At 38.4% G+C, this 17109-nt stretch overlaps 1 protein-coding gene across 1 annotated transcript in view; it reads right to left on the bottom strand.

The window, feature by feature from the left end:
• LOC121423465 (sushi, von Willebrand factor type A, EGF and pentraxin domain-containing protein 1-like) overlaps nt 1–17109 on the bottom strand; it is a 70555-nt gene that overhangs the window by 33167 nt on the left and 20279 nt on the right. The window contains exons 5-15 of the mRNA XM_041618811.1: nt 16114–16369; nt 15160–15225; nt 14664–14764; nt 13698–13892; nt 12974–13168; nt 12283–12477; nt 11358–11552; nt 3744–3938; nt 3018–3212; nt 2330–2524; nt 1420–1614 (exon numbers count right to left, since the gene is read on the bottom strand). Of these exons, the coding sequence (XP_041474745.1) occupies nt 1420–1614; nt 2330–2524; nt 3018–3212; nt 3744–3938; nt 11358–11552; nt 12283–12477; nt 12974–13168; nt 13698–13892; nt 14664–14764; nt 15160–15225; nt 16114–16369 (1983 nt within the window). The remainder of the gene's footprint in view (nt 1–1419; nt 1615–2329; nt 2525–3017; nt 3213–3743; nt 3939–11357; nt 11553–12282; nt 12478–12973; nt 13169–13697; nt 13893–14663; nt 14765–15159; nt 15226–16113; nt 16370–17109) is intronic.

Genomic DNA, 17109 nt, shown 5'->3' on the forward strand with positions numbered 1-17109 from the left:
TTAGATGGTCCTTTAACAGTGGGAACTCATTCATTAGTGCACCACTTTATGAAAGGAACCTTTCAACTTCGACCACCCAAACCCAGGTACACTAACATATCTGGGATGTTAAATTAGTGTTGAACCATTTAAGGAAGCCAGCACCCGAGAGAACCCTTAGCCTCAAGCTCTTGAGCCTGAAAATTGTCACCCTCTTGGCACTAACCTCAGCGCAGCGGGTGCAGTCGCTTCATCAGTTAAACATTGAGCATATGACTCTTAAGGATACTAGTAGTGGAGCTACGTTTTGCTTTGGTCAACTACTGAACAAGACAGACCAGGGCATATGAAGATATGACATTGGAAGCTTATACCCTCTAGATAAGCGAATGTGTGTTCTTGATTATCTAAAACATTATATTCGAAGAACAGAACGTCTGAGTGGATCATAAAAAGTTCCTTTTTATCAGCTGTCAGAAGCCTCATGTGAGGATAAGTTAATTTATATCAAACCATTTCCCTTTGGAAACGAGTAAATCTAGCTGCAGCTGGGGTAGACACTGATTTCTATAAGGCGCAATCCACGAGGGCTGCGTCGGTGTCAGAAGCTGAGAGGTCAGAAGTTCCCATCGCTGCTATTATCTCAGACAGGCTGGATAGACTAATGAGAAAACTTTTAACAACTCTATCATACGCTTTGGATCAGAAAAGTGACTTCTCAGCCTCCTTGTTAGGCAGTGCCTCATACTCGGTTGTAGAGGTTATGTTGTGTTCACACCAGGGTTGTGACTTGGTGTAATTTTGGTATCAAATATGCCTCCTGAGCTTTGAAATCTCCTGTAATTTCTCCAGGAGAATTACGAAATAAAATAGAAAGATTAAATGAGAACAAAGTTTGAAATTTAATATTTATTTTATGAGTAATTTGGAGGGAGAGATTACAGGCCCCCCACTCCCTCCCATTACTCAAGGGCAAAATTAGCTCTAACTTGTTCTCATCTTAGTTTAATCTTTCTTGCTGTTTTATCAGGAGTCATATTTGATGCTTTGAATGATGACTGCGCATGCGCGGGCGGGATCTCCTGTAATCTCTCCCTCCAAATTACTCATAATATAACTATTAAATTTCAAACATTGTTCTCATTTAATCTTTCTATTTTGTTACATCAAGAAAAAAGGAGCAATAAAGAAATTGGTGCACTTCCGTTGGTTATAGAATGGGTAAACATGGTAAATTGTCAGCTTATGGCGCCTAGGAACAATTGAATGAATGACATTGCATCAATTGATGTTGTTTTATTCACATTCACTATACTTTCTTGAATGATTTGAAGATCGTACGAATATTTCTGAGACTTGTCAAAGCACTGAAGGCCAGCCATCGCGCGTCAATTTCGCGCTTTCTTTTTCGGTCGTTTGGCTGTAACTCTAAGAAAATACCTGTGCAGGCAGGAAGATCGATCGACAGCGTTCCATTTTCTAGACAAGTTGACTTTGTAAGATCTGTAGTTTGGTATCCAGTATCACATTCATAAGCACACGATGTACCATATTCTATGATAGATCCAGATGTACAGTCATCAACTATTGCAATGACATGTGGCGGCAAGTCATCAGGTATAGAGCAGGTTACAACTTTCAATCATAAACCAAAAGAAGGAAACAGAAATATTATGAAGATGTTCATTTTAATTATATTGACATATTACTTTTCTTGGTGAACCAAAGTGTTAATCACGACATGCGTACATGAGGATGAAGGTAAAAATAAATAATATCAGATGTGGCCTCGCATGGCTATTCCAATCTTTCTTTTCCTTAAATAATCAGCCTGACGGCAATATTTTCCTAGGTAAAGAAATTATCTTGGCGTGTTACTTTTCTTGCTGAATGAACTTGACAATCATGATAAATGGACAACGAAGTGAAAAGTGAATTTGAAATATGGATATCTTGCTTTTGCTTTCCAATTTTTCTCGTCCTTATTACGATGAGCATGATGAGTGTCAATGTTCTGCACTAGGATATTCTTACACGTCTCGTGATTATCAGGTCTAGCACGTAAATTCGTGATTTTTGGCATTTCTTGCACACACTTAGACAATTGGGCTTAAGGGTGAAGAAGCGCTAAAGATCAAGGAACTGGTCTGTACCTTAAAATCAGTTTAGAGCTAGACCTAAACAACTTCTTAAATCTAGTCGAATGGTCTGAGCTTTTATTTTTTTTCATTTAGCGCGTGTGCGTATCTACATAGTTTGAGGGTTCCTTATCGGTAATTGATACCACGATTAACATTTTTTTCAAATTACTTTGAAATTTCGAATAAAAAACCAACCGTTGACTAATCACCTGTGCAGTTAGGAAGGTCCATTGTCAGCTCCCCACTTTCTGCACATGATATTGTGGAAGGACCCGTTGTCATATATCCCTTATCACACTCATAGGTGCATGATGTATTATATTCTACAATAGCCCCAGAAGAACATTGGGTGTCCACTGCACTCAGACGTGACGGGAAGACATCGGGGATGGAACAATTCACAACTAGACGAAAAGGAATTACAGGTCAGAATTTAGTTATCGAGATATCATTATTGTCCCGCATGTGACAATAAAACAACAATGAAAAAGACGTTTGAAAATTTCCACCTTATCTTTTTCGTTTTTAAGAATAATAAGTCCATTTTTCAAAATATTTTTGGGTAGTTGTCTTCTACATTTTCTAGGATCATATATGTCGACAAAATACGCTATTTTGTTACATCAAGAAAAAAGGAGCAATAAAGAAAGTGATGCACTTCCGTTGGTTATAGAATGGGTAAACACGGTAAATTGTCGGCTTATGTCGCCTAGGAACAATTGAATGAATGATGATGCATCAATTGATGTTGCTTTATTCACATTCACTATACTTTCTTGAATGATTTGAAGATCGTTGGAATATTTCTGAGACTCGTCAAAGCACTGAAGGCCAGCCATCGCGAGGTCAATTTCGCGCTTTCTTTCCGGTCGTTTGGCTGTAACTCTAAGAAAATACCTGTGCAGGCAGGATGATCGATCGACAGCGTTCCATTTTCTAGACAAGTTGAATTTGTAAGATCTGTAGTTTGGTATCCAGTATCACATTCATAAGCACACGATGTACCATATTCTATGATAGATCCAGATGTACAGTCATCAACTATTGCAATGACATGTGGCGGCAAGTCATCAGGTATAGGGCAGGTCACAACTATCAGTCATTAACCAGAAGGAAACAGAAATATTATGAATGACGATGTTCAATTTAATTATATTGACATTTTATTTTTCTTGCTGAACCAAAGTAAATAATCACTACATGCTTTTGCTTTTCGATCTTTCTCGTCCTCATTACAATGAGCATGATGAGTGTCAATGTTCTGCTAGCCATCTTTCTGCACCAGGATATTCTTACACGTCTCCTGATTATCAGGTCTAGCACGCTTAACTTTCGTATATTCGCGATTTCTGGCTTTTCTAACACACGGTGAAACTATTTAGCTACATGGTGAGAAGCACAAAAGATCAAGAAACTGGTTTATACCTTCCCAAGTCTTTATAGAGCTAGACCTAAACAACTTCTTGAATCTATTCGAATGGTCTGAGCTTTTTTTTAGTGTGTGTGTGTTTGTTTGTGTCTACATAGTTTGAGGGTTCCTTATCGGTAATTGATACCACGATTAATCTTTTTTTTTCAAATTACTCTGAAAGTTTGAATAAAAACCAACCGTTGACTAATCACCTGTGCAGTTAGGAAGATCCATTGTCAGCTCCCCACTTTCTGCACATGATAATGAGGAGGGACCCGTTGTCATGTATCCCTTATCACACTCATAGGTGCATGATGTATTATATTCTACAGTAGCTCCAGAAGAACACTCCTTGTTCACTGCACTTAGATTTGACGGGAAGACATCGGGGATGGAACAATTCACAACTAGACGAAAAGAAAGTACAGGTCAGAATTTAGTTATCGAGATATCATTATTGTCCCGCGTGTGACAATAAAACAACAATGAAAAAAAAACGTTTAAAAATTACCTCCTTATCTTTTTCGTTTTTAAGAATAATTAGTCCATGTTCAAAATCATTCTTGGTATAAGTTGTCTTCTACATGTTTTAAGATCATATATGTCGACAAAATACGCTATTTTATTTCGTAATTCTCCTGGAGAAATTACAGGAGATCCCGCCCGCGCATGCGCAGTCATTACGTTCGCAGCATTGATTTGGCAGTCATATTCCGCCATTTGGGGTAAGATAAAAATTGCTTTTTCTTCCCCTTCTTCGAGTTGGTTGCTGGAAATTATGCGCTAGAGCTCTTTTCTATTACAACCTCCTTCTGATATCGACATTGGGTTCGAGTTGGAGTACTTCATGACGAAAATACGATTATGAATCGTGATTTCTTGAATGTGGGTACCAGCCCGCCGGCGACTCAGTCGCAGCGGAGTGCGGTTTCTCCACCGGGCCAGACGCCGGCGAAGCCGGGCGCAGGGACCCGTTCCACGAGCCAGCAACCAGCGTCGCATCAACAGTCTTCGTATTCGACTTCGTCGAATACAGTTATAGATAACTTCATGATAAAGGAGATATGATTGAATCTCCGTCGGGCTTTTCGGGCATAGGTACCGATATGGCACTATTGAAAGCCAAGCCCAATAAAATTGTCAAAAACATAAAGATAAAGGAGATATTAAATCTCCGTCGGGCTCTTCGGGCATAGGAACCGATATGACACCAACAAAGCCAAGCCCAAAAAGAATAAACCTTCCCCCTCAACTTCAAACTCTGAGTTTGAGGAGAGACTAAATTAGAATCGCTTTTGACTGAAGCACTGGAGAACCAGGCTTTTCAGAACCAGTCAGGGAGCCAGTTACTCCCCAGGCATAGGTCAGCCATTATCAAGATAGTATTCTGAGGCTGTCTTTTTACGATGATAATAATGGTTATGATGATCAGAATTCTTAAATACAGTTCCACGCAGGTCAGGTCCATGTGACCAATGTCAATGATGACAATTCACAAGCTCCAGATTTCGAGAGTGGGGAAGGTGAATGTGATGTGGGCCAATTAAGGCCCAGGCATACCGGCATTAGCCGCTAAGTTTGCCCAGCCCCAAGAGAAGGGGCACGGCAATTGATAACCTTGGTCGATATGCCAAGAGTTAATGCTCCCATTTGGGACAAACTAAAACAAGTAGGCCTAACTAGACAAAGAAACCTGCAACTACAAAAAAGGCACTAACCAGAGGTTTGACAGCATTCATGCAATCTTTAGACCCAGAGAATATTTCTGAAGCTCAACAAGATTGCCTCGCTTTGCTCAGCAATACCAATTTTGAGCTAAATTGCACAAGGAAACGTCTTATCAGACCTGATATGAATATGAAATTTACACCATTGTGCAAATCTTCCCAAGTGGGCAAGTTCTTATTTGGAGATGATCTTGCTAAGCAAGTGAAAGACCTGAGTGGGCAGCTGCAGGGATGATGAGAGGCCAATTGAAGGACAAGCAATTCAAGTCTCACACATATCACCCATATGCTAGGAATAAAACCAGTACTCGTGAATCTGGATGGGCTCAATCAGCCCAACATGATTTGTGGTCAGGCAACCAGAGGGTCCTTTTTTAGGGCATCCCCAGTGGAAACGACACAAGAACAAGGGTCATGACCAGTGGCAGAACCCAGGCTCGCAGAGCAGAATGCCTCTCAACAGCCCCTTCCCCCCAAAGCAGGGTGCATCTTGGAAGAAAACAAAGTAACTACTTCTACTGAAGAGACGAGTTAACTCAATGATTATTCAAAGTTTCCTATTGGTGGCCGAATGAGGCATTTTGTAAACAATTGGAAAATATTACTTCTGATCACGTCATCTTATCAGCTGTTGAAGGGTAAATTAGAGTTTGAAAATTTATCTATTAAACCATACCGTTCACTACCCCACACTGTTTTCATATCAGAACAGTTGAAGTAATTCAAATCAAGAAATTATACACTTACTTGAGGAAAAGGTGATTGAACAATGCTCCATGAGAATGGAGAGTTCGTGTCCAACATTTTTATTCGGCCCAAGAAAAATACTGGGCCAATTAAGAGTTATTCTGGATCTTTCTGACCTGAAAAAGTATGGCTGTCAGCATTTTAAGATGGATAGCATACATACAGCAACACAATGTCAGAAAAATTGTTTTCTTGCCTCAGTGGACCTCCGGGATGCTTACTTTTCGGTCCCAGTTCACCCTTCAGATAGAAAGTACTTAAGATTTATTTGGCAAGACACGCCTTTTCAATTTACATGTTTACCAAATGGTTTGAGTACTGCACCACGGCTCTTTACCAAAATTTTGAAACCAGTGTTTGCCACACTGCACCAAGCAAACCACATCTTAGTGGGTTATCATGACAACACCATTACAGAAGGCAATTGATGCCACGGTTGGCCTTTTATCAGAGCTTAGGTTTATTATTCACCCTGATAAGTTGGTACTCAAACCATTACAGGAAATTACTTTCCTTGGATTGGCCCTTAATTCAGTGAATATGTCCATTACACTCCCTTCTGACAAGGTAAATGAAGTTAAAAAGTGTTGCCTATAGGCCTCCTCCAAACTAACTTGCCTAGTATTAGAGCAGTCTCCAGAACAATTGGGAAAATTGTACCATCATTCCCTGCTGTCCAATATGGCCCTCTTTTCTATCGGGCTTTGGAATTTGACAAAATTGTAGCACTGAAAATTAACAAAGGTCATTTTGATAGACCCATTCAACTCTCGCAGGCAGCTCGGTACGATCTTGAATGGTGGATAGCAAACCTGCACATTGTATACTCGTCTTTGAGAGTAAAGAACCGGACCTGGAGGTGTACTCCGATGCAAGCTGTTCGGAATGGGAAACTACATGTATAGAGCTAAATTCTAGTAAATTAAAGGTGGGCGATGGAATGCCGAGGAGCTTGTCAAAGCTCAGAATAGTGAGATTGATTATCTTGAATTACTGGCAGCCTTTTTCGGACTAAAGTCCTTTTGTACATCTATGAAAAATACCATATCCTACTACGCATAGATCATGTAGTTGTAATGAAATTGCAAATGCAATCTGTAAATGGTGTTTAGAGAGAAATATTTGGCTGTCTATTTCTTATATTCCAGGCAAGCTAAATGTAGTAGCTGACAAGCTGTCTCGTAAATTCAATGATAGGACAGAGTGGACACTGGATAAACAAGCTTTTAACCAATATGCTCCTTACTTTGGCTCACCAGATATTGACTTATCTGCATCTCGAATAAATAATCAATTGCCTAGGTATGTCTCTTGGCAACCCGATCCTAGTGCATTCTTGGTTGATACATTTTTTTTTCTAAACTGGGCCAAGTTGAATTTTTATGTCTTCCCACGTATTTTGTCTCATGCCAAGTTGCTTGCAGAAATTTCTGAATGACAAGGATATACGGGCTTACTAGTTGTCCCATATTGGCCCTCACAATTTCGGTTTTCCTTGCTCCAAATTATAGGGAAACCTGTAGAATTCAAGAGGAGGAAAGGGTTACTAACTTTACCCTTCTCAAATTTCACCCCTTTTGAGATCACATTGATCTATTATGTTGCAGGATCTCCGGAAACATTTCAAGAGACTGAATAAAAAGACCACAGAGATCATAAGGTCTTCACGGAGAGACTCTACTAAAAATCAATAATAATAATAATGCTCAATTCTTGTAAAGCGCATATAGCATAGCATGTCCCTATGCGCTGTATCTACATAAGAAAATGGAAAAACTTTATTTAGACAAAGGTTGGAGTTATGTTCAATCATCAAGACATTAATTGGAGTTCTTTACAAGTTTATATGAACACCGAGTTGGTTATAGTACCTTGAACACTACAGAAGCACCTTGTCTAAATTTTTAGTTTTAGATGGTCCTTTAACAGTGGGAACTCATTCATTAGTGCACCACTTTATGAAAGGAACCTTTCAACTTCGACCACCCAAACCCAGGTACACTAACATATCTGGGATGTTAAATTAGTGTTGAACCATTTAAGGAAGCCAGCACCCGAGAGAACCCTTAGCCTCAAGCTCTTGAGCCTGAAAATTGTCACCCTCTTGGCACTAACCTCAGCGCAGCGGGTGCAGTCGCTTCATCAGTTAAACATTGAGCATATGACTCTTAAAGGAGAAATATATTGATTATGAATGTGGTCTTATTATATATCAATGGAAAGGTAATGATGTGGGGATCATCAGTGGGTCATTCAAAAATACCGAAAATAATACAAAAAGGTGAAAATCGCCGATTAAAAAGCGCTAAAATGCCCCTCCGAAATATGCCTCGCATCGGGTCTCTGAATTGACTGGAATTTGATGACGTCACTGTCTGTACGAGAGGCGTGATTGGCTCTCCCACGTGAAGCTCCACTTGCATGCAAAACCTGTTGCGTGGGTACGTTTTCTCCACTGTCACTGAATACTTCTATCACGAAATGAAAGAAAACCCAGAATTTTATCTAGATTTGGATTTTCAAATTGATGATTTTAAAGATGAAGAGAATGATGATGAAGTGAACAACACAGTGACGTAGTTGGAGGTAAATTGGGGGAACTATGCCGATGATGATGATGATGATGAAAATTCAACTTGCCTGACGATCACAAGTCATGTACATGCCGATTCGCTACCAACTCATGCAGCTGCTGCTACAAGTGCTAGCTACACCGCGCGGGCCAAATTAAATCCATGAAAATGAATAACCACATCCAGACAGTCTATCATAAGAAGGAAAATAATGATATAACTGTACTTACAAACAAGTGAATAATCCGAACCTGAAGGCAAATCAACTCAACGAATAGCAGCAGACGATATGCACCGACGATAAACTTCATGTGGCTGGGATAGATTGTCACTCGTTCTGTTAGATGTAATTCGTAACTCATTAATTTGACAAAATTACGAAACTCGGGGAATTATTTATATATATAAAAAAATATAGTAACATCTCTTATTATTTTTTGTATTACGATAAAACCTGTTTTGAAGGAAAACGTTGAGGTAAACTAAAATTACATGTAAAAGATAGATCCCCCAACATGCGTAGCTTGTATGTCATTGCAAACAAACCATCTCAAACATGCACGTATTCCTTCCTTGCTCGCCTTGCTGATTGAGAGCTGTGCAACACGTGCATAGATCTATTCTCTCAGTCTCAGCCAAGGCGAGCAAACAATACGGCATGTGTTGTTGTTGTGATGGTTTGTTTACGATCACATAATGCTACGCATGATGGTGATGATCTTTTACATCTAATTTAAATTTACCTCAACGTTTTCCTTCAAAACAGGTTTTATCGTAATTCAAAAAATGATAAGAGATGTTACTATATTTTTATATAGATAAATAATTCCCCGAGTTTCGTAATTTTGTCAAATTAATGAGATAAAAGTTACATCTAACAGAACGAGTGACAATCTATCCCAGCCACATGAAGTTTATCGTCGGTGCATATCGTCTGCTGCTATTCGTTGAGTTGATTTGCCTTCAGGTTCGGATTATTCACTTGTTTGTAAGTACAGTTATATCATTATTTTCTTTCTTATGATAGACTCTGTCTTGATGTGGTTATTCATTTTCATGGATTAATTTGGCCCGCGCGGTGTAGCTAGCACTTGTAGCAGCAGCTGCAGTGCATGAGTTGGTAGCGAATCGCCATGTACATGACTTGTGATCGTCAGGCAAGTTGAATTTTCATCATCATCATCATCGGCATAGTTCCCCCAATTTACCTCCAACTACGTCACTGTGTTGTTCACTTCATCATCATTCTCTTCCTCTCAAAATCATCAATTTGAAAATCCAAATCTAGATAAAATTCTGGGTTTTCTTTCATTTCGGGATCGAAGTATTCAGTGACAATGTGGAGAAAATGTACCCTTGCAACAGGTTTTGCATGCAAGTGGAGCTTCACGTGGGAGAGCCAATCACGCCTCTCGTACAGACAGTGACGTCATAAAAAAACCCAATTTCGCGGACGTAATTCTGCGTGTTTGAAGCATTCAGAGAGAGAACCTTAAACTATCAATTAACTGAGTTTCATCGGTCTACATGATAAATGATGTACACCATCGTGTTCTCCTTATTTTCTCCTTTATTGTGATATATGATTCTCCATTTTTACGATTTTCAATATATTTCTACTTTAAGGATACTAGTAGTGGAGCTACGTTTTGCTTTGGTCAACTACTGAACAAGACAGACCAGGGCATATGATATGACATTGGAAGCTTATACCCTCTAGATAAGCGAATGTGTGTTCTTGATTATCTAAAACATTATATTCGAAGAACAGAACGTCTGAGTGGATCATAAAAAGTTCCTTTTTATCAGCTGTCAGAAGCCTCATGTGAGGATAAGTTAATTTATATCAAACCATTTCCCTTTGGAAACGAGTAAATCTAGCTGCAGCTGGGGTAGACACTGATTTCTATAAGGCGCAATCCACGAGGGCTGCGTCGGTGTCAGAAGCTGAGAGGTCAGAAGTTCCCATCGCTGCTATTATCTCAGACAGGCTGGATAGACTAATGAGAAAACTTTTAACAACTCTATCATACGCTTTGGATCAGAAAAGTGACTTCTCAGCCTCCTTGTTAGGCAGTGCCTCATACTCGGTTGTAGAGGTTATGTTGTGTTCACACCAGGGTTGTGACTTGGTGTAATTTTGGTATCAAATATGCCTCCTGAGGTTTGAAATCTCCTGTAATTTCTCCAGGAGAATTACGAAATAAAATAGAAAGATTAAATGAGAACAAAGTTTGAAATTTAATATTTATTTTATGAGTAATTTGGAGGGAGAGATTACAGGCCCCCCACTCCCTCCCATTACTCGAGGGCAAAATTAGCTCTAACTTGTTCTCATCTTAGTTTAATCTTTCTTGCTGTTTTATCAGGAGTCATATTTGATGCTTTGAATGATGACTGCGCATGCGCGGGCGGGATCTCCTGTAATCTCTCCCTCCAAATTACTCATAATATAAATATTAAATTTCAAACATTGTTCTCATTTAATCTTTCTATTTTGTTACATCAAGAAAAAAGGAGCAATAAAGAAATTGGTGCACTTCCGTTGGTTATAGAATGGGTAAACATGGTAAATTGTCAGCTTATGGCGCCTAGGAACAATTGAATGAATGACATTGCATCAATTGATGTTGTTTTATTCACATTCACTATACTTTCTTGAATGATTTGAAGATCGTACGAATATTTCTGAGACTTGTCAAAGCACTGAAGGCCAGCCATCGCGCGTCAATTTCGCGCTTTCTTTTTCGGTCGTTTGGCTGTAACTCTAAGAAAATACCTGTGCAGGCAGGAAGATCGATCGACAGCGTTCCATTTTCTAGACAAGTTGACTTTGTAAGATCTGTAGTTTGGTATCCAGTATCACATTCATAAGCACACGATGTACCATATTCTATGATAGATCCAGATGTACAGTCATCAACTATTGCAATGACATGTGGCGGCAAGTCATCAGGTATAGAGCAGGTTACAACTTTCAATCATAAACCAAAAGAAGGAAACAGAAATATTATGAAGATGTTCATTTTAATTATATTGACATATTACTTTTCTTGGTGAACCAAAGTGTTAATCACGACATGCGTACATGAGGATGGAGGTAAAAATAAATAATATCAGATGTGGCCTCGCATGGCTATTCCAATCTTTCTTTTCCTTAAATAATCAGCCTGACGGCAATATTTTCCTAGGTAAAGAAATTATCTTGGCGTGTTACTTTTCTTGCTGAATGAACTTGACAATCATGATAAATGGACAACGAAGTGAAAAGTGAATTTGAAATATGGATATCTTGCTTTTGCTTTCCAATTTTTCTCGTCCTTATTACGATGAGCATGATGAGTGTCAATGTTCTGCTAGCCAGCTTTCTGCACTAGGATATTCTTACACGTCTCGTGATTATCAGGTCTAGCACGTAAATTCGTGATTTTTGGCATTTCTTGCACACACTTAGACAATTGGGCTTAAGGGTGAAGAAGCGCTAAAGATCAAGGAACTGGTCTGTACCTTAAAATCAGTTTAGAGCTAGACCTAAACAACTTCTTAAATCTAGTCGAATGGTCTGAGCTTTTATTTTTTTTCATTTAGCGCGTGTGCGTATCTACATAGTTTGAGGGTTCCTTATCGGTAATTGATACCACGATTAACATTTTTTTCAAATTACTTTGAAATTTCGAATAAAAAACCAACCGTTGACTAATCACCTGTGCAGTTAGGAAGGTCCATTGTCAGCTCCCCACTTTCTGCACATGATATTGTGGAAGGACCCGTTGTCATATATCCCTTATCACACTCATAGGTGCATGATGTATTATATTCTACAATAGCCCCAGAAGAACATTGGGTGTCCACTGCACTCAGACGTGACGGGAAGACATCGGGGATGGAACAATTCACAACTAGACGAAAAGGGATTTAATACGGTCAGAATTTAGTTATCGAGATATCATTATTGTCCCGCATGTGACAATAAAACAACAATGAAAAAGACGTTTGAAAATTTCCACCTTATCTTTTTCGTTTTTAAGAATAATAAGTCAATTTTTCAAAATATTTCTGGGTAGTCGTCTTCTACATGTTCTAAGATCATATATGTCGACAAAATACGCTATTTTGTTACATCAAGAAAAAAGGAGCAATAAAGAAAGTGATGCACTTCCGTTGGTTATAGAATGGGTAAACACGGTAAATTGTCGGCTTATGTCGCCTAGGAACAATTGAATGAATGACGATGCATCAATTGATGTTGCTTTATTCACATTCACTATACTTTCTTGAATGATTTGAAGATCGTTGGAATATTTCTGAGACTCGTCAAAGCACTGAAGGCCAGCCATCGCGAGGTCAATTTCGCGCTTTCTTTCCGGTCGTTTGGCTGTAACTCTAAGAAAATACCTGTGCAGGCAGGATGATCGATCGACAGCGTTCCATTTTCTAAACAAATTGAATTTGTAAGATCTGCAGTTTGGTATCCAGTATCACATTCATAAGCACACGATATACCATATTCTATGATAGATCCAGATGTACAGTCATCAACTATTGCAATGACATGTGGCGGCAAGTCATCAGGTATAGGGCAGGTCACAACTATCAGTCATTAACCAGAAGGAAACAGAAATATTATGAATGACGATGTTCAATTTAATTATATTGACATTTTATTTTTCTTGCTGAACCAAAGTAAATAATCACTACATGCTTTTGCTTTTCGATCTTTCTCGTCCTCATTACAATGAGCATGATGAGTGTCAATGTTCTGCTAGCCATCTTTCTGCACCAGGATATTCTTACACGTCTCCTGATTATCAGGTCTAGCACGCTTAACTTTCGTATATTCGCGATTTCTGGCTTTTCTAACACACGGTGACACTATTTAGCTACATGGTGAGAAGCACAAAAGATCAAGAAACTGGTTTATACCTTCCCAAGTCTTTATAGAGCTAGACCTAAACAACTTCTTGAATCTATTCGAATGGTCTGAGCTTTTTTTAGTGTGTGTGTGTTTGTTTGTGTCTACATAGTTTGAGGGTTCCTTATCGGTAATTGATACCACGATTAATCTTTTTTTTCAAATTACTCTGAAAGTTTGAATAAAAACCAACCGTTGACTAATCACCTGTGCAGTTAGGAAGGTCCATTGTCAGCTCCCCATTTTCTGCACATGATATTGTGGAAAGACCCGTTGTCATGTATCCCTTTTCACACTCATAGGTGCATGATGTATTATATTCTACAGTAGCCCCAGAAGAACATTCCTTGTCCACTGCACTCAGATGCGACGGGAAGACATCGGGGATGGAACAATTCACAACTAGACGAAAAGGGATTAAATGTCAGAAATATAATTATCGATATAATTAGGTTGGGTGTGACGATAAAACAACAATTGGTTATGAAAAAAATCATTAGATAAAAAAATAAAATAATAACAATCTAGATCGCTGCTAAGAGCAACATTTCAACATTCAAAATCTTCACGTCCGTGACAGACGGATCCTAGGAACATGTGTCACTGAAGACAACAATCGCTCTATTGTTACTGGGTATTTTAAACGAAAGAAGTGCAAAATAGAAAGCGGTACACTGCTGGTTGAATCGGTAAATCGCCGGGTATATCGTTAGGTTATGTCGTCCTCCAAATGTTAGCCATGCTTTTTAAAATTTGTTTTGAAAAAGCCATGAAACTGAAAGCTGAAAGCTGTATAACTCTCTGTTGTTTATCTGAGAGGATTAATTTCTCGGTGAAAATAGTCACTTTTTCAGCTGTCGTTTGGTTGGAAAATATACATAAAGAGTAGTTTATTTATTTATTTATTTATTCATTTACTTCTTTATTCATTCATTAATTCATTCATTTCTTTATTTATTCAGGGTTCTTTGTTAAGGGTATTCTTTATTTCTGGTAGTCATTTGGATATCTATTGCTCTTCCAATCCGTTCTCTTGGGCTACATAAGATTAACAGCGAAGTGTACAGTATAAACTGAACGTTTTCTGAACTGAACCGTTAGGGATATAGAACTAGTGATAACGAATACCGTGCAAAATTTGATTAGAAATGCATATTGCAATTTCAAACTTACTCAAACATGCATTTCCATGTTTTACGAAACCAGGGCAGCAGACATCTTGGAGTTCTGTCCTGTTTTCTAAGAAGTAATGTATCTCGTTTCTCGCCCTCATCCTAGTAACCGCCCAAAAATATGACAATGAAATTAATTAAGCATATCAATTTAATGCAGAGTGAAAAGGTTATGTGTCTTTATTATGCCTAGAACACAAATCGCGGTAAACCTCCGTTATCGGTTTTAAAAAAAATAGAGACAACCATTTTCTTTTTAAATTTACCAGCTGGTTTACATAGTCACGATTTAGCTAATGATCATCTGACATCTAATGACATAGAGAGCATTATAAACCTCTCTTTAATAATGTCGAATAATCCGTTCCAGTGATTGGTTAAAAGTGGGGTCATGTATTGACCATGCCCGCAAAACAACAAACCCATGGTGGTTACCAAAGGCAACGGGCATAGTTGACAAGATTTCTTACCATACGTCAATAATATACATGTATTACCTCGTCATACCGTCCCTCTCTTCGACATATGTCACTCTGACGGTCCTAGACACATTATACCAGGTTCTGTAAAATAATAGACAAACACAATATGAAGAAAGAAAACACATTTTCTTTGCTTTTGGCTGGGCAGGGTCGGATCCGTGATTTTGGAATGGAGAGGAGTAGATTTTTCGTTGGACAATTAAGCAATTTATTTTTTATAGACAAGTCAGAGACAAATGCAAAGGAATTATTCTCTCCAAAATCCCTTCTCGCCCCCCACCCCCCCAAAAAAATTGAATAGATAAATAAAATGATTGTTTTTTGTTGAAAGAAAACAACAATAGGCATTAATTGTATTCAAGACATCCAAGCGTAGTGTTTGGAGTTTTATCATAAGCTTTATATGCTTGCATGGATATGGTTATTCACTGTCGGGTTCTTTCTTTTAATTTAGCATTCAGTTGGATAAGACTATTGAATAGATAAGAAGGTAAGTTAATCTTGTGATCCTTCGTTTGTTCTTTTATGAAAACGATACTACATGTACTATACTGGCATTCTTGTCATTCAATAACAAAGCATTCACTTTCAGAAGAATGATTGGCCTACAAGTTTTAAAATGTAAATGCGTCAGAATTTTGCACTATTACATTTATTATGTATCATGCATGTCGCCAAATTGTGACTTTAGTGTGTTAACTGTTGAATCTTATTCAAATTGTTACGGTGCTCAAGAGGATTTTCCTTAAGGTACTATCAATCATTTAGGGTATATTAGTTGGGGGTAAGACGACCTTTTTTTAAATTGAATTACAGGGATTCGGGTTTTACACGCCCAACGCCGCCCGTTTTGGAGTCTGTCTTCTCTCTACTCTGTTGACTACTTGAGAAAATCAAAGGGAGGCGGTCCCCCTCCTGAACCCCCCCCCCCCCTGTGCTGCCGCTCATCCAGTCATGGTAAACACTCACGTAACATTTATTTCTCCACAGACTGACTGCAACTCAGACGATGTCAATGTGATGACATCACCTGTGCAATTCGGAAGATCTCCTGACAACTCTCCACTTTCTGTACATGATAATGAGGTAGGACCCGTTGCATTGTATCCATTATCACACTCATAGGAACAAGATGTATTGTATGCTATAGTAGCTCCAGGAGAACATTCGTTGTTCAGTGCGCTCAGATTTGACGGGAAGACATCGGGGATGGAACAATTCACAACTAGAAGAAAAGGAATTACATGTCAGAATTTGGTTATCGATATAATTAGCTTGGGTGTGACGATAAAACAATTGGTTATGAGAAGAATCGTCTTTATACAAAAATAATAAAATGATAACAATCTAGATCGCTGCTAAGAGCAACATTCAAAATCTTCCGGTCCGTGACAGACGGATCCTAGGAACATGTGTCTCTGAAGACAATAATTGCTCTATTGCTACCGGGTATTTTAAACGAAAGAAGTGCAAAATAGAAAGCGGTACACTTCTAGTGCTGGAGGAATCGGTAAATCGCCGGGTATATCGTTAGGTTATGTCATCCAGATGTTAGCGATTCGCAAGCACAACCAGTTTTCTGCTTGTGGGTTCATTATCTCTGCATTACAATATTCAAGTGAATCAAATGATTTTTTTTATAAAGAGCATGCAATCTAATGAATGGGCAATCAAGTATGTTTACACATGTGAATTCATATTTGCAACATCATTTTGAAATGTGTTATTTATATTTTAATTAGGTCCGTAAAAATTAACAAATGGGCATTCAGAATCAGATGTTGCAAGGCGTGGCAGCTGTTTAGTTAAACGAATTCTCGTATAGGCAAGCTTTTCTTTCTTAGTGCATAATTTGATTTAAGATATTAAACATCAACTCAATTAAAAGTATTTAAATATTCGGCGATTCTATTTTAAGTATAGGTCTACTTTTCATGTTTGTAATATTTGAAATAAAGTTGTAAA

This window comes from Lytechinus variegatus, chromosome 11 (genome assembly GCF_018143015.1).
Source record: "Lytechinus variegatus isolate NC3 chromosome 11, Lvar_3.0, whole genome shotgun sequence".
Classification (NCBI taxonomy): domain Eukaryota; kingdom Metazoa; phylum Echinodermata; class Echinoidea; order Temnopleuroida; family Toxopneustidae; genus Lytechinus; species Lytechinus variegatus.